Below are 21,507 nucleotides of genomic sequence, written 5' to 3'. Positions count from 1 at the left end.
AATTGTGTTACTATTTTATGATTTGGCTAGGCACTATAGTAAATAATTTTTTCGAAAAAAAGATTATCTATTTTCAAATTCGATGATAAATTAAGAAATCCCACAAATGTTTTTAAAGTTAACCCATAAAAAATAAGATGGTAACCTGTTGTGTCAATTCGAACCTGGTTAAAATCCGGAGTGATCCGACATAGAACTAACCTGATCTGAAGTTGATCCCGACACGAAAATGACCCGATCGAAGCTGATTTGGCCCAAAACTTTCCCAGATCTAGATCTCGTCATTATTAATACCCTGCTAAAGATCCAACGCGACTATTGAGAAAAGATGAGAATTGGTTCATGGCCATTTCAGAAAACTCACTTTATTCCGAAAATTTGAAAAAAAATTAGCCTTTTGAACAAAAATAGTCAAAAATTAAGCTTTGGGCAAACTTTAATCCCAAAATAAGCGTTTATGGCTCATAAGCTAGGTTCGGTATGTGTTCGCTATTAGTAACTGCGAACTTAGAAAACGAGTCAAAATATAGTAAAGTCTCTGTTCAATGTTACTAACAGCGAACAAAAGCAGACCTAGTCAAACCTCTGTTCTCTGTTACTCACAGCGAACAGAGATTTGACTTGCTTTGTCCAGGTCTACTTTTGTTCGCTGTTAGTAACAACGAACAAAGATGTTGACTTTTTTTTACCAAAGTCTATGTTCGCTGTTACTAAAAGCGAACAAACACTTGACTTAATTTCAGCTTCTGCTTTGGTTCGCTGTTATTAACAGCGAGTATATACCAAACCTAGCTTTGGAGGCAATGGAGCTTATTCGGGATTAAAGTTTGCCCAAAGCTTGAATTTTAACTATTTTTGTTCAAATGACTTTTTTTTTTCAAATTTTCCTTTATTCCAACCTTAAACTCAAACTCTACAACTTTAAGAAAATTTGAACAAAATAAGCAAATTTATGTAAAAACTTCTTGAACTGTGCATGGAAGAAACTTAATTCCCAAAATAAGCACGAAATTTCCAAAGTCGTAGTTTGAATCTATTAGCTGTAAGTAACAGCGAACAAAGGAGAACTAGTCAAAAAAAGTCAAACTCTTTGTTCACTGTTACTAACAGTGAACAAAGACATTGACTTTTTATGACCAGGTCTTTAATTCTGCTGCATAATTAGCCTCGTGACTATTCGCTGTTACTAATAGTGAACAAATACCTGGTAAAAAAAAGTCAAAATCTTTGTTAACTGTCAGTAACAGCAAACAAAGAGCTTGAATTTTTTTGATCAAGTCTCCTTTGTTCTTTGTTACTAACAGCGAACAGATTCAAACTACAGTTTTGGAAATTTCGTGTTTATTTTGAGAATTATGTTTCGCCATGCCTAGTTTAAGAATTTTTATATAGTTTTGCTTATTTAGTTTAAATTTTCCAACTTTGTTCTTCTAGTAAATTTACAAAATGGTTTTGAATTTGAAGTTACGCTGAAGTTTATTTCGAACATCCCACAGTCAAGTGGAAACAGTGAATATATATAATGTTAGCTAACTCTTTAACTGATATATTGAACAAGCTGAGTTTGCTTGAGGAATGGACTCTAAGCACAAGAAAGGATATGAGCTATCGTTTGTAAGGCATGTGGTTTATCGGCATGCTTGTTCAAATTTCTAAGACCAATGTCGATCAAACATCAACTCCTATCCTTTTGTTATGTTCCTTTGAATGCAACGCTCCAAAACAGACCTTTTTTTCCTTCGCCTTCCTCATGCCATTATATTCTTTATCCTTCATTTCCGCTTTTAAATTCACCTCTACTTACCTACATATGTATAATTAGACTTTTATTTTCCCCTTAAATATTTACCATCAATATAAGCATGCACGCATGAATCAACCTTAAAAAAAAAGCATTGTACACAGGCTCAATAATAACATAATCTTTTGTTCACAATAAAATTATACAAAAGATTATCTGAAAAACTCACATAACTTGGAGAAATTCAGCAAAGCTGGGGTATTTTGGTTCCCAACCAATTTCTACACGAGATTTAGAATTGTTCATTCTTTTACCCAGTGAACCATCAGTACCTGAGACGATGAAAGCCAAATATAAGTCAAATCTCAAGAACTAGAAAATATCGATTTTGAGATCGAAATACCTGTAAAAGCCTCAAACTTGTCGCTGAATTTTCCACTCTTATTAACCAGGTCCATAATTTCTTGCCTGCACAAGCAAAAAGAATGGTTTACTTTTAAACCGGCAGGAAGAGTTGTCAGACATAAACGATGACAAGAAGATCACCTTGACAGAGGATGATTGTCACAACCCAGGAATACCCTTGCACGAAACTTCTTCTTCAGAATCGCGTTTGTCAGCGATGCTGCATCCTGAGAGAACATCACCCAAAATACCGATGAAATGCAAGCTATTTCACAAAAATGCATCAGATGAAGACAGTGCATGGAGATATTGTAGGTATAACTTTTAAAAATACCCAGATGCCTGTGCAACATAGTTAGAAGCTGCATTATAAATTCATCTATTGTATATCCAATTTACTGATATTAGATTGTGAAGCAACATGAACCTTTAGCTAAAATCTAAAAATCAATGGAGACAAGAAACAGAATCTGACGAGTTCGAAATAAAATGGAGTTAAATGGGAATGCTGCTTTGGGAGATATATTAGCAAACAGGAGAGTAAAATGTTTTACTTCATAGTGAATAAGGTTGACAAAGTGATCCGGACGAAGTTCACTCTTCTTTTGCCTCAACCAATAAGTGTGAGCACCTCTATCAGCTTTGTTTACATAGTTAAGGTTGTTATCTGTATCTTAGATTCCTTTTCCATCATAGTATATGTTTGGACTTACCCAATGCATACCGAGAGACACTAAAAAGAGATCAGAAGACAAAAAGGATATATAGAGTCCAGCCAAACGAAGAACACAGCCACCATGATCCAGAACAACATTTTCTGCTTTTAAAAGGACATCAGTCCTCGGACTCCTACCCATTGGTACAGCAGGAGTATCCTGTAAAAACAACGAAGAAATAAAGACTTCAAACAATATTGAACATAGACAAACTTTGCACGTAATGGAACAAAACAGATATCACCTTTAATGAGGGAAGTATCACAATATAAAAGTTTGAAAGTAGACTCTTGTAACAACGAAAATTTAAAAATTTGCAGAGCAGTTGGGGCATTTAGGAGTATATTGCCTCCACTGTCGCAAGGTAAGATTTCCTTGATATTCTCAATAACCTTAACCATAATTTGCTATTACTTAAAATTGTACGGCATTGAAAAGTGAATAATTTCAACAGATTCTTGTCAAGTCTCTAGCAACAACAATGATTGTTTTTAAAAGAAACACTCAAGCAAGAACACAATTATTGAATGATGTCTGGGACACATCCCCCTCAAATAGCAATGTATTTCAGTAATGATTCAACAATATAATAACAAAATAACCCTTACAAGGCTTGAACAAACACTTTCAAACTTAAATTATTCACCTTTAATGGAAACCACTCACTATCACTTGAAAGACACTCACTAGCCTCTCAACTCTATTTTCTCTCTATGTAATTGCCTTCACACCCATTTTAAAACAGATTTAGGGTCTTTATATAGCCCAGTAAATCATTAGAATATCCCTTAGCAATAGTGAAATACGTGCCCATCAAGTTTTCAGCAAATAACAGAAAACCCGACATTAGCCCTGCACCCAGCTGCTCGAACGAGCACTGCCTCCATTGTGTGCCTGTTTAAGACACCCCTTAGGCACCATTTTCTTCACATTAAATAAATGATCCAAACCTTATGTAATCAGACCCTAATGCACACACACTACTCTCCTCTAATGTGTATGCCATAGTGTGAGAAATAAGATGATCAAATTCAATAAATCCCAAGAAAGTTACCTACGCTGCTTCATTAATGGGCGTCCAAACGATTGGGCAAGATAGGTTCAATAGGCTAAAGTCAATCACAACACTTCTCCATATACTTCTATAAAAACGACACCCTTCCCAACATTTTATGGTAGACCCCCTCCTCATATAATAAAAATAGGGCAGCAATAAACTTCAATTGACAGCTTATAATAGATGCTACAAGAGCTAGATACAATTTTGGATGAACTATAATTTAATCTCATGAACGCACTGTGCTGATAAAAATAGAAGAGCAGTGGCATTCATCAAAGCCTAATGAGAAGCTTGCCCCTAGATTTTATGGGCTCTACATGACAGTACAATGTATGGGCAAGGTTGCTTATAAACTAGACCATCCTACTACTAGCTACATTCATTCGCTTTTTCTTGTATCTCAGTTAAGGAAGGCAGAAGGAGCAAAGACAACATAAGATATTCCTCCAGTACTATATGTAAACTTGGAAAGATTGGTTAAGCAACTAGATATGTTACGGGAAGGCTTACCAAAATCAGAAGCTACATGGGAAAACTATGTGAAGATGATGAAGACATTTTCTATAGCTCGACAAGGTGATTCTTCAGACAGAGCCTATTTTCATGCCAACTAAAAAGGGTGAGCGAAATGCTTTGTTAACCTATAAAAGGAGGCAATAAACAGATCAGGAAGGAACAGATAACAGACTCAAACAATAATGCCATCTCAGCAGATACTGTTAAAATTGATTAGAATTTTCAGTTACAACGAGCTAGTAAAAATAAGGAATTTGTTGAGACTGTCTGCTTCATGTTTTTAGGATTATCTCTTATAGATAGGAATAATGTACATTGTAGAGGCGGGAATTTTTAGATAGATAAAAACTGAATTTCGTCAGGGAGTTGAGTAGTACTCGAAATTGATGTGTTTGTTTCTGATTAAATCTTTAGCACATAAATCGGTTTGATTTCTCTCATAGATGTGATATATAACATAATCACACCCCAATACCCACTACTCTCCTTTAATGTGTATGACATAGTGTTAGTAATAAGGTGATCAAATTCACCCTCCACACTAGACTAATTTTTATTTAGCACAACAATGTTATTTGACTATCAATAAATTAACTAAGAAAAATGACAATATCCTAATATATAAGTACATAATTCGGGACTAATACTCAAATTAAATGTATATGTACTTTCATAAATTGAAGTAATCAGATATAAACTTTGTACGATATTGCTATCGAATCACAAGAACATATGATGATGGCAACAATGTAAGACAGGGGTTAAACACCTCATCACAACTCCCATTGTCAGAACAGTCAACTAGTGCAGAGCTTGAAGTGAAAACAAAGGATCCTTCACCATTCCAGCTTGAGGTTGCTTCTCTGATTGTCATACCATGAAAATAGTTAATACGAGTAATAAGGTTCATGTACTAAAAGTTATAAGTTATTTACCTTAGCAAAAGTATTGGTATAACAAACAAAGAAAAAATTGTCAAAGGGACAAATTATTAATAACTTAGATATTAATAATCTATTCGATATACTTATGATGTGCATATTAGCAGCAACTCATGGTCACATATTTTACCTCATGGTGACGTGATTCGGTGTCCATTGAGACAATTATTTGTTTCAGAAGAGTCTTGACTTGGTCTTTTGAGCAAATTGCATTGGTCTTCAAGTCATCTGCACTTCTTGTTTATGTGAAGTTGCACATGATATTTGCAACCAAGGGTCAATCGGAAACAACTTCATTAGTCTTATCACTAACAAGGATAAGGTTGCTTACATCCGATCTCCAAACCTCACCCTAGGTGGGAGCCACTTATGGCATTAGGTAATAAAATATTGTGGAATTTAAAAGACTGAGGATATTGTATGACATAATGCAGCTGTAGCTATTCAAATAGTGTGATTGCAGCTAGGTTCACGTATCATATATGGCATTTTATTTTTTTAAGCAATGTGTTGCTGCATAACTTACACTACAGTGGCCTATCAAAAATTATTCAACTGGAAGGACCCAAAGGAAATGAGTGAAATTAAAAAACAAATTCTACATATAAACAAATCATCCAGCTCACACATTTTTGGAAGCTAATTAAATATGCACTTTTTCCTTCTTCAAAAATAAATAATAGAAATTTTTTGGGTAGTAGTTCGAACAAGTGGTCCGATTTCTTGGCTTCTTTGTACCAAGAACAAGGAGCTCCCCACCTAGAGGTGTGCAAAAGAAATTAAACCTAAATTTTAGCAAACATTCCAACTTGTTCTAACATGAGAACCAACCAACAAAGTAGTTCAAGACATTTTATTCGAAGCGACATGATCTTTAATCGAAACAAATCTCAACCAGATATAGTGGATATCCAAACCAAAAGATAATTAATGTTTTTGTGAATGTTCCCGACATGAACTTGCATTATAATAATTCAAACCCAAATTATATCTATAGTTAATCTCACCGAATTCAATTTGAATCATGAAAATTGACGTTTGAAATCTATAGTTGACACTATGAACATACTTAGAGTAAGGCTGGAGTATTGAATTACAAATTCGAATGGAAAATGAACCCAATTTTAAATATACATGGAAAAACTTAAAAAGTAAAAATACAAATCATTCTTCAATCAAGAAATCAATGTTGACGTAAACCAATTATGATTTAATTCATCTATCTTCAACTTAATATTCAAAAGAAAATTAATCATATACGATAGGTACTAATCAAATTAAAATCAAACAAAATTGATGTGATTTGATATTAACTTTTCTGAATTCGAAGTAGAGAGTTTAGTTTTAAAAAAGCACGAGGCGTAAATGGTCCCTAAAGCCTAGGCGCATCGTCGACAAATGGGATCAAAGATGGATTTCCTTCCAAAGTGTATAGTCATCAACAAATAGGATCTGATGATGAATTTAATAATAGAATAGAGTTGTTGCACTTACACCTTATAATTATATATATTGATAAAACTTGAATTATATATGTTATATATTCTCAAGGAAACATGAGATATACATATATTGATTCTACATACTAATTTTAGTGAATTGATAAAAATCATATCATCACATAGTCTCTCATAACAAAGCATTTACTAATCCTATAATTGTTAACCCTATAATATTTCTTCTCCTAATAATAATGTGGTGTTTGCAAATTAATCTCACATATTCCCCCTCTTAATTAGCAATGTTTAACATAAACTTAAATTTTTCGAACTTCTCGATAGTTAACGGCTTCGTAAGCATGTCAGATGGTTGATCATTAGTATTAACAAACTCAAGTTTTACTTGTTCATTATTAACTAAATCATGTGTGAAATGATGTCGTATTTCAATGTGTTTTGCTTCTAGCATGATATATGGGATTCTTTGTCATTGTAATCGCAGACATATTATCACAGTAGATTGTAGTTGAGTTGCTTTTCCCAAGGCCTAAATCTTCTAATTATCTTCGCAGCTAAACTGCTTTGCATGTTGCTTCAGAGGCTAACATATTTTCGACTTCAGCTAAAGAAAGTGCTACAATTTGTTATTTCTTTGAATGCCATGATATTATCACAGTAGATTCTTGTTGAATTCCTTCATCATCATATTGGATAATATTCTGGTATTCAAAGAAACAACAAACTGTAGCAATTTCTTCAGTGGAAGCCGAATATATTTTAGCCATTGAAAAAGCATGCAAAGCAGTTTGGCTGCAAAGAAGTTTAGAAAATTTAGGCCTTTGGCAAAGCAACTCGATAACAATCTACCGTGATAATATGTTCTCAATTGCAATGACCAAGAATCTCGTATTTCATGCTAGAAGCAAACACATTGAAATATGACATCACTTCATACATGAATTATTAATAACTGACAGGTAAAACTTGAGTTTGTTAAAACTCAAGATCAACCAGCTTACATGCTCACAAAGCCGTTATATATCGGGAAGCTCACAAAATTTAAGTTTAAGTTTATGTTAAACATTGTAAATTAAGAAAGGGAATTTGTGAGATTAATTTGCAAACAGCACGTTATTATTAGGAGAAGAGATATTATAGGTTTAACAATTATAAGATTAGTAAATGTTTTGTTATGAGAGGCTATGTGATAATATTATTTTTATCAATTCACTAAAATTAGTATGTAGAATCAATATATATATATATATATATATATATATATATATATATCTATATATATATATATATATCATGTTTCATTGAGAATATATAATATATAATTCAAGTTTTATCAATATCTATCATTATAAGGAGTTGGTGCAGCAACTCTAATCTCTTATTAAATTCATTATTTAACCCTATCACCCAAATAATTCTATTCTCTCCAACACAAAGCACAATACAAAAAGCGAAGGCACGGGCTTTACGTAATGGAAGTAAAATGTAGAAAGAAACATAAATAGACCCACTACTCTATCTGAATATAATGTGCCTATTGATCCCAAGAGAATAAATCAAGTTTACATGAGAAGGAGGTGAACTAACCTTGAGCCACAAAGACTACCACCACTCCTAACACCGCCACAGACCATTGGTAATGTCTTCCATGACTTCCAACAAGTACTATTCATTTTCAACCTAAATCATGATTTAAGGTTTCAAAGCTTTGGGGATTTAAAGTTTTGGTGTAATTTTAAGCATTTTCTTGCAATTATTGAGGGATTTGAGGCAGTTTTCATTGTTGGATAAGGTCTGTAAAAATAAATCTTAAGTTTACCTCAAAAATTTTGCTCTCTATACAAAGCACCAAAAGCACTTGAAGCGAAAAGCGAGAAAAGCGCAGCAAAAGTGTGAAAGACGTTTTCTATATTGCCTATTATACGCCCCACACCTAGGGGCGCTCGAGGTGTGCTATAAAAAACTAAGGTAGGGAGAAACCAAACTAGATTTTAAGCTTTTATTTAAAGTGAAACAACTGATAACCCGATATCTGTGACATGGGCTTGTTTTAGAACCCAAGCAAGTACAATAGAAATTAGAATATTTCCTTTTGAAAGAATAGATTGTGTCCTATCATTGTAAGTAGGCAAGCTAACTTCAAATTTATAAATAAACATTTGATTCAATGTTTTTGGTCTTTCTCGTACTAATATATCTTTAAATACCTTGGTATCAGATATCAGATCTTAATCCTAGTACCGGTTTTGATTTCTATATCTTACACTCACATCATCATGGAGTTCGCTATAAGTAACAAGTATGGACTCACCTAACTTCTCCAGCATAATCTGGACTCTTTGATGGTGGTGCACAGAAAATAACATAGGGAAATTGGTAAGGCAGCATAGCTCCCTTCACTACAGGAGTTATTCCAAGTTTTGTCAATTCATCGTGATGATCTGTGGTCGCAGTCTTCCCATAAACTTGGCAACCCGGATGATCCTAGTCATTAAAAAAATTTATAACAGTATAAACATTTCTTCTTCAAATGTAACTTGTAAATAATGGAAACAAAAATACCAAACACAATTACTTTACCATGATTCATTAATCATATGAACATTATATAAGTTGAAACAATATCTTCACGAGTTTGCAAAGCAAAAATCATACTCCACTTCGAGCAATCACATATTCATATCAATATATCAGTAACATGTATTAAGTATCAGTAACATATTCATATCAATCACATATTGGTATAACTACTACTAATGTTTTCATTTTTTTCTTTTTTGGTGCATCATTCTAAAAACCTCCCGTCCTCTAAATTTGCTGCAATTACCATTTTCGTCAATTTGCTGCATTACTTATGACATAAACAGACAGTTCACACTCCTAGGTTCTTATCCAAAAACTCAATATGTCGTCTCATCTCTTCCACACGTTTCTTTGTTTATATAATCTCCATTAAACTCTTTGCGTTTGTAGCAAACTACATTATCTCCAGTACTAACTAAATGTAAGCAAAAGCGATAAATATACCTCAATCCATTGTTGAGCAACTAAGCGGCCAAGAACACCAGGTCCAACGATCAGCAAATCACTCTCACCAACTGCCACAGATGATGAGTCTGCCCCTGATAGTTTGAAAAATACAATATAACCTTAATCATACAATATAAAAACCCTTCACAATAATTAATTCCACACAAAAAATATAAAGTATCAAACTCAAATTCGAGTATAGTTTGGCAAGAAACGGATTGATAATGTTTCTGAAAAGAAAATCACCCATGCTAGACGGAGAAATTGATCGAACAATGGATGAAGAGATTGATAATTTTTGTGTAAACTTGAAATTTGAAGTTTTGAATTGAGGAGGATGCGAATCCCACCGATTTCGAGGGTGAGAAAACCTGGAAGAGTACCCAAATGATTGGAAAGACGAGATTGTGTAGCTGATAGAATGGATAGACATCACCATTGACAAAAAACAATGCAGTGTTTATGTTCAGAATGCTGGGTTACTGACTAGTGTAAGTGTAAGGATGGGGAAATATGGTACCCGTCCTCGTTAAGGAAATTTTGAAAAAAATAAGACTTTTTAACAAAAATGTCAAAAATCAAGCTTTAGGGTAAACTTTAATTCTAAAGTGTTTGCGTCTAAAGTTAGGTTCGGTATACTTGCTGTTATTAACAGCGAACAATGCATATGCTGAAATTTATGTCAAGGGTTTGTTCGCTGTTAGTAACAGCGAAAAGAGACTTTGGTAAAAAAAAATCAACATATTTTTTCGCTGTTACTAACAGCGAATAAAACAAACCTGGTCAAAACAGGTTAGGCCTTTGTTTGCTGTTGGTAACAGAGAACAAAGGTTTGACCTGATTTGACCACGTCTGCCTTTGTTTGCTGTTACTAACAACGAACACAGACTTGGCTATTTTTTGACCAGTTTTCTAAGTTTGCTGTTAATAACAGCGAGTATATACCAAACCTAGCTTTGAAGGCAAGCACGCTTATTTTGGGATTAAGTTTGCCCAAAACTTGATTTTTGAGTACTTTTGTAAATAGTCTTATTTTTTTCAAATCTTCCCTAATTAAGACTATGTGACTAACTATGCGTCAATTTACCTCATTTCGACCCGAATTTAAATCCGCAACCCAACTGGTAATGACATGAGAATTGACCGAATAACTAATTCAAATCGAGTCATTTGAAGCGACATAATGTTCAATCGTCTCAAATGTTAACTTGAAATAATATATATTCAAACCAAAAGATAACTAATGTTTGGATTCCTAAAAGACATTATCTTGACATAATTCGAAATCAAATTTTATCTAAAGTTAATATAACCAAACCCAAGTTGAACAAAATGAAAATTCGAGTTAAGATAACATTTGCAACCCCTAATAGAATTACAATCGACTTTACTACTAATCAACCTAGATTAAGCCTAACACGTTGAAGACTCAATCAAATGAAAATTGGATCCCAGATTTAACTAACAAGGAAAAAAATCAATAAGTGAAATTTAAATCGCACTTCAGCCAAATTATTCAAGGGTAAAGCTAAAGAATCAAAAGAAAATGAAGGGTTATGCTTCTATAAGCAAAGACCTACCTACTAAAGGTAATCTTGCTATTTTGGATAAATATTCTGGTTTGAATTTACCTTTCGTGGATTCTAATGTGAACGTTGTGCAGGATGATGTCATGTCTTGGTGGACCGATTCAAGGGCATCGAGACATGTTTTCAAAAGTAAACAATGGTTCAAAACTTTACACGTTGTTTTGGATAGAGGGAATCTCGACATGAGAGACGACTCATCAATCAAAGTCCAAGGTAAAGGACAAATTAACCTCTTGTTTACATCAGAAAATATTTTAATCCTTAGGGATATATACTTTGCTCCCGATATTAGTAGGAATCTTGTTTCTGGTCCCATCTTGAATCGATTAGGATATAAGTTAGTATTTGAAATTGATAGATGTATTATATCCAAGTGTAACTTTTTGATTGGTCGTGGATATCTTTGTTGTAATTTGTTTAAACTCTCTTTGATTTGTAATTCCAAGAACATGGTATGTAATACAAACATGTGTGATGATTTACATTATCTTTGGCATCTTAGATTAGCAAATGTTAATTTTGGTAAAGTTTCATTTATGTCTAAAAATAATTTAATTCCATTATGTTACCAAAAATCTGAAAATTACAACACGTGTATGCTTAATAAGATCACAAGAACACATTTTAAAAGTGTTCAAAGAAAATCTGAAATATTAGAACTCATACATAATGATCTTTACGACTTTCATAATATATCATATTAGGCGATTAAGGATATATAATTACTTTTATCGATGTATAAGCTAAATTTTGTTATGTTTATCTTTTACATACAAAATATTAGGCTCTTAATTCTTTCAAAGTTTACAAGAATAAAGTAAAGCTTCAAGTTAATGGTAAGCTTAAAAGATTAAGAATGGATAAAGGACGAGAATATGTCCTCATTCCTTCTAATCAACAGGAATTACACATGAAACAACCGTCGGTTATGCACCACAATCCAATGGTGTGGCGGAAAGGAAAAACGTGACTCTTCATGAAATGATTAATTCTATGTTGTCATACTCAAGTTTGAGTGACGGATTTTGGGTGAAGCAATGTTGACCGCATGTCACATTCTAAACGAGGTTCTAATTAGAACCAATAAGGAAACCCCTTATGAACTTTGGTGCAAAAAGGAACCAAACTTAAGTTATCTTAAAGTCTAGGGTTGTAGGGCTATTATTAGGGTATTCGGAAAAAAGAGAAAGAAACTCAGTGAACGAGGTCTTGAAGACATTTTTATAGGCTATGCCAATCAAAGCAAAACCTATAGGTTCTATGTAATAGAACAAAATAACTATATATCGATTCATTTGATAATTGAGTCTAGAGATGTAATTTTTTATGAGAATAGATTTTCATCAACTGGTAGACAAAGAAATCTACATATAAGTACCGATGAAAATGTTGAACTTGAAAATGTTCAACAAGAAAATCCACAAGAAAATGATGTTGATAATGATCAACAAATTGTCTTACAATATGTTCTATTGGAACAAGAAGATATTCCTAGAAGGAGTAAAATACATAGAAAAGCAAAATTTTTTGGTCTAGATTTTCATGTATATCTAGTAGAAGGAACTAGAAATGATATTCATTCTGGTGTTCCATATTTTCTAAATGAGGAAAGAGACCCATTGACTTATAGCGATGATATGGCTTCACAAGATAGTTCCTTTTGAAAGCAAGTTATTAATGATGAGAAGGATTCCATCATAGGAAAAAATATGTGGTTATTAGTAGATTTGCCTCCCTCTTGTAAACCGATTGGTTGTAATTTAGACAAAAGCAAGGTATCAATTATTTCGATACATATGCACCAGTTGTAAGAACAACCATCATTCATTTGTTGGTAGCTTATTACGATTCATAATCTAGCAATTCATCAAATGGATGTGAAAACAACCTTTTTGTATGGAGAATTAGATGAAGAGGTTTATATGAAATAACCCGAAGGGTTTGTTTTGAAAGGACATGAAAATAAGGTGTGTAAACTTCTAAAGTTATTGTATGGACTAAAACAAGCACCAAAGCAATGGCATCAAAAGTTTGATCAAACAATTTTGTCCTTTGGATTCAAATTGAATCAAGTTGATAAGTGCGTGTATAGCAAATTAGATGAGTTTGGTAATGGAGTTATTATATGTCTTTACGTTGATGACATGCTCATCTTTGGTACTGATTTAGTACAAGTTCAAGAAATAAAACATTTTTTTTCAAGATCTTTTCGAATGAAAGACATAGGGGAGATCTAAGATCATAAGAGACGGTAATCAAAAGATCAACCTGTCAAATTTCATAGACATGATAAAGAACCAGTTTCTCAGTTAGATATTCAAAGGTTATTGGATCTCTAATGTATGCTATGACATGCGCGAGACCTAATATAGCTTTTGCAGTCACAAAGTTAAGTAGGTTCACATGTAATCCAGGACCACATCATTGGATGGCGATTAGAAGTATTAAATACTTGAAAGGGACCATGATTTATGGTATTACTTATGCTAGAGAACCTCCAATGTTAGAAGGTTATTCAGACGCAAGTTGGATCACAAATGAAGAAGACAATTATTCTACAAGTGGTTGGGTGTTTATTTATGGGGAGGTTCCATATCATGGTCTTCCAAGAAACAAACACGTATTGCTGATTCCACTATGGCTTTTGAATTCATAGCGGTAGCATCTACAGGAAAAGAAGTCGAATGGTTAAGGGATCTCATGTTTGAGATACCTATATTACCAAACCAATTTTGCCGATGGCAATTCATACAAATTCTAGAATGACTTTAGTGAAGGCTTATAGTCAAGTGTATAATGGTAATTCTCGTCTATTGCTCTTAGGCACAGCCTAGTGCAAGGATTTATCGTTAATGGGGTCATAACTCTTGATTATGTGAACATTAAGTTCAATTTGACTGATTTCTTCACAAAAGCCATGAGTAGAGATTCAATTGAACAAGTGTCAATTGCAATCAGATTAAGTTAACTAAAAATCAATAACAAAGCCCAATTCACACTTGATTAAAGTCATGTCTTGATTTCAATGTGGTGTAATTCTTTTTGAATTTTGTAAACAACAAGTTTTATTGACCCATCGTTGCTTTAGACCATGAATAGCGAGATAGTCGTCCATTAAAAGTTCTCAAGGCCGAGAGTTGAAGAGCTCTTGGTGAAGTATCCATTCACGGAGATAATTTATACGTAAGGAGAACCTACCTATATAAGTTTAACTTTGGTCGCTTTAAATAGTCAAGATTAACGTTTAGGCTACGATAAACTTATGAATTATATATGGACACAGCCATTATAATGTATCACATAAATGACCTTGTGTTATTTGTTTTATGTGTACTTCATCTTCAAGTGGTCAAAGGTGCTATATGATTCAAATCCGTAGGGATATCTTTTTAACACGATCATTTGTTAAGTGTGTTGTACTAGGTGTTAATTTAATCAGTAGGGACATTTGCATTGATGCATAGATGTGATTTTAAAATCAGTATTTCTGAAAGAGAAAGAAGTCCTAAAAGGCTCTAAATAGGGGAGGATTGTTGATACTTAGAGCAAGTTAGGACATTATCCATAGTGCTTAAGCAATACACTAAGCGAAAACATAACAAGGGAACGAAATTGAGCTTGCTCGAACAACCTTCATGTTCAAGCAAGGAGGTGCTCGTTCACTATTATGCTCGTCCGAGCACTTCATTAGGGCGTTGGGAGTTTGGTTCAAAAGGTTCTGTTTGATAGTCTAGGCATATGCTTGTTCGAGCACCTATTGTGCTCGTTCGAGCACTTTAATATTTTTGCGTTAGATAGCTTCTAGAAAGTAATTTGGCATGTGCTCGTTCAAGCACTAATTATGCCCGTTCGAGCATCTCAGAACAGAGTGACTGTTTGTGAACTAAAACTTTGGATGATGCCATGCCACATTATAATATAAATATGAGTGCGTCCATGGAGATCAATTAATTCACATTATACTATTTTACGTCATAATTAACTGATAAACATCAATTTTAATTGATGAATGGATTTGGATGAAGTCATGCCACATTATACTTTAAATATGAGTGCATTCATGGAGATCAATTCACTTGTTCATGAACATTTGATTTTCTGATTTTTCTCTCTTCCTTTATCTCTTTTCTTGAAACATAAAAGAAAGTTATAACATCGTGTTCAGATTTTACATTCTCCATAAGCACAGAATCATTTAGTTCAATCAATTTATACTAATTGGTTGGAGAGATTGATAGAATCTCATTGTGAACTTCCATTTTCATATCCAAGTATCTTTGTGGGGAAGAAATATCACAATAGGAAAACTTGTAGTCGCATTTAATCTATATCAAGATTTCCGAGTGACGTTTATCGTTGCAAACTAATCTTCTCTATAACATTTCCATGTTGGTGGTTCATTCAAGTAAGAAGTCCATTGTCATACACAAAAAATAAGCTACAAAGATTATCATCTTGTATTTGTTGTATTTATTTCTTGCATTATATATAATTTGTAATAGTGAATTGTGACTTGTGTTGAGATGTCAAAGTCTCATATTTTAAGGGTATTTTTTTAACATATGGGGTGGCAGTTTCCATCACTTTCACCCGTTCTTACTTTCAAAAGTTGAAGAATATTGGTATTATGCAAGGTTTGGTTTAATAAGATCTTTTATCTATCAATAAAATGATTTTGAAGAATACTAGTATTATGTAATGTTTGGTCTAATAAGATCTTTTATCTATTTCATGTCGTAATTTTGAATTTTCGAATTTTTGGCTTTCCACATGGTAAACAATCTTTTTTTTAATCCACTTGGTAATCTTGACCTTTCAATTATTCCACGTGACGTGATGGACAAACAAGAAGTTTTTTTTGTTAACTCTACGCTATTTTTACCTGACGTAATCACATTTTTTTCCAAAAACAAACGTCGTGATCACCGTAATTGACCACATATTTCGAAATCCAGTCAAAATAAGTACTTAATTTAACCAAAAATTTAATATTTTATGTACCACATGGAAAAGTTGAAAGTTCAAGGTCACCACGCGGATTTAGAAAAGCATTTGTGGAATATTCAAAAACTTAGAGTCATCACATGGAATTTTCTTTATTTTTTAATAAAATTATTCTTTTTATGTAATATTTAACAAAATTGCTTACTTATTCTTTAATCAATTCTTAGTTACTCCATGTTCATAACTTTATTTAAGGAGAGAAAAACTTGTATCTAATTTTTTATGTATATTTACAAGTTAAAAATATATTTATATGAGATCTTATTAAATTTGTTTCCACGTATATAATTATATTATATACTTTTTATTGAATGTATGTATAAATAAACACAATAAACACATTAATTGAAACCGTAGAAAATGAAATTGAATGAAGTAGTGATTAGCTTGAGAATTTGAAATTCTATTGACTATCAAGAAAATTACGTGTTAGCTTTCTCCTATACAGTTTGTAAAATACAATCACTAATGCTACTACTCATTTAGTTAACAAATTACAATAACAATTTCTCTTATACTCATATTTTACAAATTGGATACAAACTACTTTGACCGGGTTTCAAACTTACCTTGTTAATATGTGTATTAACGGCTCGTTTGGTTAGTGTTACTAAATGGTGGTAATAGGAATGATTTATAGTGTAAAATTTCATCAAAAATTTCATATCATTCCTATGGTAATGAAACTTTGATCACAAAAAAAATTTTTTGTTTATAAATTTTAATTACCATCTAATATCACCTCTCTCAATAGTATTAAGTTGGAATGAATTTTATGAAGAAAATGAGATGATTGAAACTGGACAAGTATAGCCATAAAGGTAGCCAAGAGATTTTTTAACTAAAATTACACCAGTTTTTCATTCCCATTACCACCGTTTATTACAATCTACCAAACAGACCGTAAGTTTTCATGGAATTACGTTACAATTCATAAGAAATTATTTTCCATATTAGATCACAAGGTATCGACAATACAATTTTAAGAACTCCATAATTAAAATTCTAAGTCAGCATTATATGGAATATAACAATAATTGAATAACTAAGCCAAAAAAAATATGGTTAAATTGCATTTTAAACACGTATAATTAGACAACTCAAAATATAAAAAGTTTACTTATATAATATAATATAATATAATACTATAAAAGTATTACAAAGACGATAAAAAATACATTTATGAAATACAAAAAAAATCATTTATTTGCAATAAAAAGATTTGCAAAAAATAAGAGAAGAAAAAGAAAAGATGATCAATAGCATCGATAAACAGCAATACGACGTCGTCTAGGAGGTTCTTGAAGGCAGAGATAGAAAAGCATGACAGCAACGAAAGCTACAATTAAAAATCCTGCGATATTCGAGTCATCATCTTCAGAAGAACAGCAAAGCTTTCCCATTTTCTTTCTTTCTTTCTTTCTTTGTGTTTGATCTCTCAATTGTAGTGAAGTATTAAGATTTGAATAAGAAGCTTAATTAGCGTCTTTTTTATTGTCTTGGTCTCCTCCTAATCCTATTTTTTAATCCCAACATGTCATTTTCAATACCTTTTTTTATTTATGTAGTTGAATTAAACAATTACAATTTTTTGGTTGTTGCAAGTAGAGTCTCCCACCCAAGTCACCCATCATCCAACTTGCTAGTCTCTTTTTTTAATATCAATTTTATTAAATTAAATATATACTTTATTTGATTTATTCACTTATTTATTTTTGGAATTTTTCATTTAAAAAAAAAAATAACCATGGTAATTCATGGATATAGTTGTTAGTTATTAAAGTATAATCTAGATCATATTAAATACGTGAACCAATAAAATTTCATCTATATCTAATTAATATGTGGGTTTTTTTTAAATAATACATGATTCATCATTAAGGAGTTATACGATATTTACATCAGATAAAAATTTGCAAATACATAACAACTTTAATCAAATATAATTCAATATTAATAAAATTTACGATCGTTGTGTATGAAATCTCACATTTTTGAATATTTTGTTTCACATCGCTGTTTGATATAGTCTTCTAAAAAAAGTGCTGACAATATTTCACAATTCTTATTATGGAGAACGTTTTGTCCACTAATAACTAAAATCATCCATCACAAGTTTTATACTTGGAAAAGGCGTTCCCGAAGATTAGAAAGGAAGAGAAACATATTGAAGCTAGAGATGTTTGTGCTAAGTTCGGTTGTTCAATGGCCTGATAAGGGTCGGGTCGGACTTAAGTAAATATGAGTCGGGTCCGATAAGGGCCCTATAAAATTAATACGGGCTTTGAAAGTCTGGTCCAGCCCAACTCGGCCCATTTTTACTACTAAAAAATATTTTATAACAATTAAATTATCATTTTTAATAATTAAATTGAAAAATATTGACATTGTCACTTATAATATTTAAATTATACATTAATTATGCTATTTATAAAGGCCCGTTTTCGGCGGCCCTTATTAAGCCCTTTTATAACCCGCTTCATTTTAATTATAATATAGCCCGTTTTAGACCGGACCCTTACAAAGCCCTTCTGAAAACGTGCCAGATAAGGGCTCAAAATGAAGGCCCGACCCATTTAACACCCTTGGTGCTAAGTATGCCTATCACCTCTCTCAAAATAAATGGAAGATTTGGAAAGCTTGTATTCTAATCTGGAGGCAAGAGTAAAAGGTGTAAGATTATAAGAGCTATGGAAGAATATAAGAATTTGAGAAAAGTTAAATTATCATTGATACAGAAGGATACAATATATACTAGTAGCTAGTGATAGGGATGGCAATTCAGTCCGAATCCGCCCTTGATCCGACTCGATCCGAGGATTTTAATTCGATTCGACTCCGAGGTGGAAAATATCCGACTCCGAATTCTATTATATAATCCGAGTCCGATTTAGAGTTGGACCGGAGCTAGACCTCATAAAAAATCCGATAATCCGACCGACTCCGACTCGACCCGATTCGACCCGACATCCGACTCAACTTTTAATTTAAGGCATTTCTAAATTGTGAAAAATTTGAACTTTATATGAAAATAAGTTTATTCTAACCAAAATTGCAAACTTGATATCTAACTATCTGATTGACTAATTACATTGTAAGTGAGATTGAATATTGTAAGTTTAATCAAGTTGAGTGAATGAAACTTATCAAAACAATCGATTAGATTATTATAGACTTACACTCTTACATAGTTTTGAAGTTTTCTAAGTATAATGAAACCTAAAACTAACTAAAATAAACTATTAGAAATATAGCATTAGTCTATATATTAATTAATATTAATCAATTTGATACTTAATCGATCGTTTAATAAAGATTTAATTGGAACTTGTCTAATATAGACTTGAAGCTATGTCGTTAAATTGTAAGTGAGATTGAATATTGTAAGTTTGATCAAGTTGAATGAACAAAACTAATCAAAACAATCTGTTAGACTATCATAGACTTATAGTCTTACATAGATACTTAATTGATAGTATATTAAAGATTTAATTGTAACTTGTAAGTTGTCAATTATTATGAATTAAACGAAATTAAACCACTAATAACGAATTAAAATTTTATTTAATTATGTTTATATATAAGTTATTTAATAACCTCATAATTCTAAATAATTCTTATTTAATTTTATTGCTAATTAGCTTTTTTAAGAAAATATTCATTAAATTAGTATTTACCATTAATTAAATTTAAGCCATTGATGATGTGTAACACTGCAGCCCACACAGCCACCAAGCAGCAGCAGCCGCAGCCTCCACGCACGCACCAAGCCCAGCAGAAGCAGCCCCACACAGCCACCAAGCAGCAGCAGCCGCAGCCTCCACGCACGCACCAAGCCCAGCAGAAGCAGCCCCGCTACACCCGCCTACAAAACAACATCAGTTGCTGCATTTTCGTGCACCACCACCAGCAGCTACGGCTGTCTGCACTACCACCAAGGCCCACCGCGGTGTCTTGACCTCCTGTGCAACCACCGCTACATCAAACACTTATCATCTCACCCCTTTTCTTATTACCCCATTGTAAGCCTCTCAAGTATACTCTAAGTAATCTTTCTAGTATCTAATTAGAATTTTACTGAGTTTATTAGTTTGGTGTTAATTTTGTATGATTGTCATTGATTCTTGTTATGGGTAAGAAATTGATTGATGATTTAAATAATATTAGTAAGGCTATATAGAATACTTTTGTTCATAGCTTTGAAAGTTTTGTCCTTCTTAGCTTTAGTTTTTTAATATTTAGCTTTGAAAGTTTGTATATATATAGAATACATTCAAGATTGAAGTTCTGCAGTTCAATGTTCTTTGATCACATCTAACAAGGTTCCATTAACTATTGCTTTAGCCATGGACTCAATTACTCCAACAATTGTTTTTTGAATTAGTATATAATTGTTTTTTGAATCAAAGAAAAGGGTACACAATATTGACGATAATTGGATTTTACAGAATCAACTTATCAGGTATCTTTCCTTTACTTTAATCAAATAATATGTTATATTATTAGGTCTACAAACTTATTTGATTTTATATGATGTTATTTAGGTTTCTTTATTTACCATGCCCACAAACAAGTACACAATAAGCAAGACCTTGGTTGAATGCTTGAAGTTTAATTTGGATGAAAAGATTTCTACCATTACCCTTGATAATTGCAAAACAAATGAAGTTTGTTTTGCTTGAGAAACTTCAACCTTCTAAGCTTATGTTATATGACTCTGTTTTGCATATGAAATGTTGTGCACATATTTTGAATTTGGTTGTTCAAGATGGTTTAGAAATAATTAGTGGTGCGATTGAAAAAGTCCGAAGTGTAGTTGCCTTTTGCACTTCATCGCCAAATAGATATGAGAAGTTTGAAGATGCTTGTAATTATTGTAGAATTCCTATTACTAAAAACCTGCAACTAGATTGTAAGACTAGATGGAATTCATGTTCTGATATGTTGCAAGTTGCTCTTTTATATAAAGATGTATTTACTAGGTTGGAATCCAAGGTTGAAAAAAGTGGAAAAGAAAAGTTTAGGTTACCGAGTAAAGAAGAGTGGAA

General features: G+C 32.5%; 1 protein-coding gene across 4 annotated transcripts; it reads right to left on the bottom strand.

The window, feature by feature from the left end:
• Nucleotides 1–1,438: 1,438 nt before the first annotated feature.
• Nucleotides 1,439–10,412, bottom strand: LOC130817769 (uncharacterized). 4 transcript variants are annotated; one of them, XM_057683648.1, is made up of 10 exons: nucleotides 10,113–10,412; nucleotides 9,864–9,958; nucleotides 9,148–9,320; nucleotides 8,424–8,516; nucleotides 5,208–5,301; nucleotides 2,860–3,021; nucleotides 2,288–2,373; nucleotides 2,145–2,209; nucleotides 1,971–2,073; nucleotides 1,439–1,804 (listed from the first exon to the last, which is right to left on the bottom strand). In XM_057683648.1, exons 1-10 carry the CDS (start codon nucleotides 10,303–10,305, stop codon nucleotides 1,801–1,803), a joined length of 1,068 nt encoding a protein of 355 aa, XP_057539631.1. In that variant the 5' UTR covers nucleotides 10,306–10,412; the 3' UTR covers nucleotides 1,439–1,800. The 4 variants fall into 4 exon arrangements, with proteins under 4 accessions (XP_057539631.1, XP_057539630.1, XP_057539629.1 ...); XM_057683647.1 differs by having other exon boundaries at nucleotides 1,439–1,796; XM_057683646.1 differs by having other exon boundaries at nucleotides 1,976–2,073.
• Nucleotides 10,413–21,507: the final 11,095 nt, after the last annotated feature.

The sequence above is a fragment of the Amaranthus tricolor genome, chromosome 7, assembly GCF_026212465.1.
Source record: "Amaranthus tricolor cultivar Red isolate AtriRed21 chromosome 7, ASM2621246v1, whole genome shotgun sequence".
Classification (NCBI taxonomy): domain Eukaryota; kingdom Viridiplantae; phylum Streptophyta; class Magnoliopsida; order Caryophyllales; family Amaranthaceae; genus Amaranthus; species Amaranthus tricolor.
This window is presented reverse-complemented; position numbering and strand designations above follow the sequence as displayed.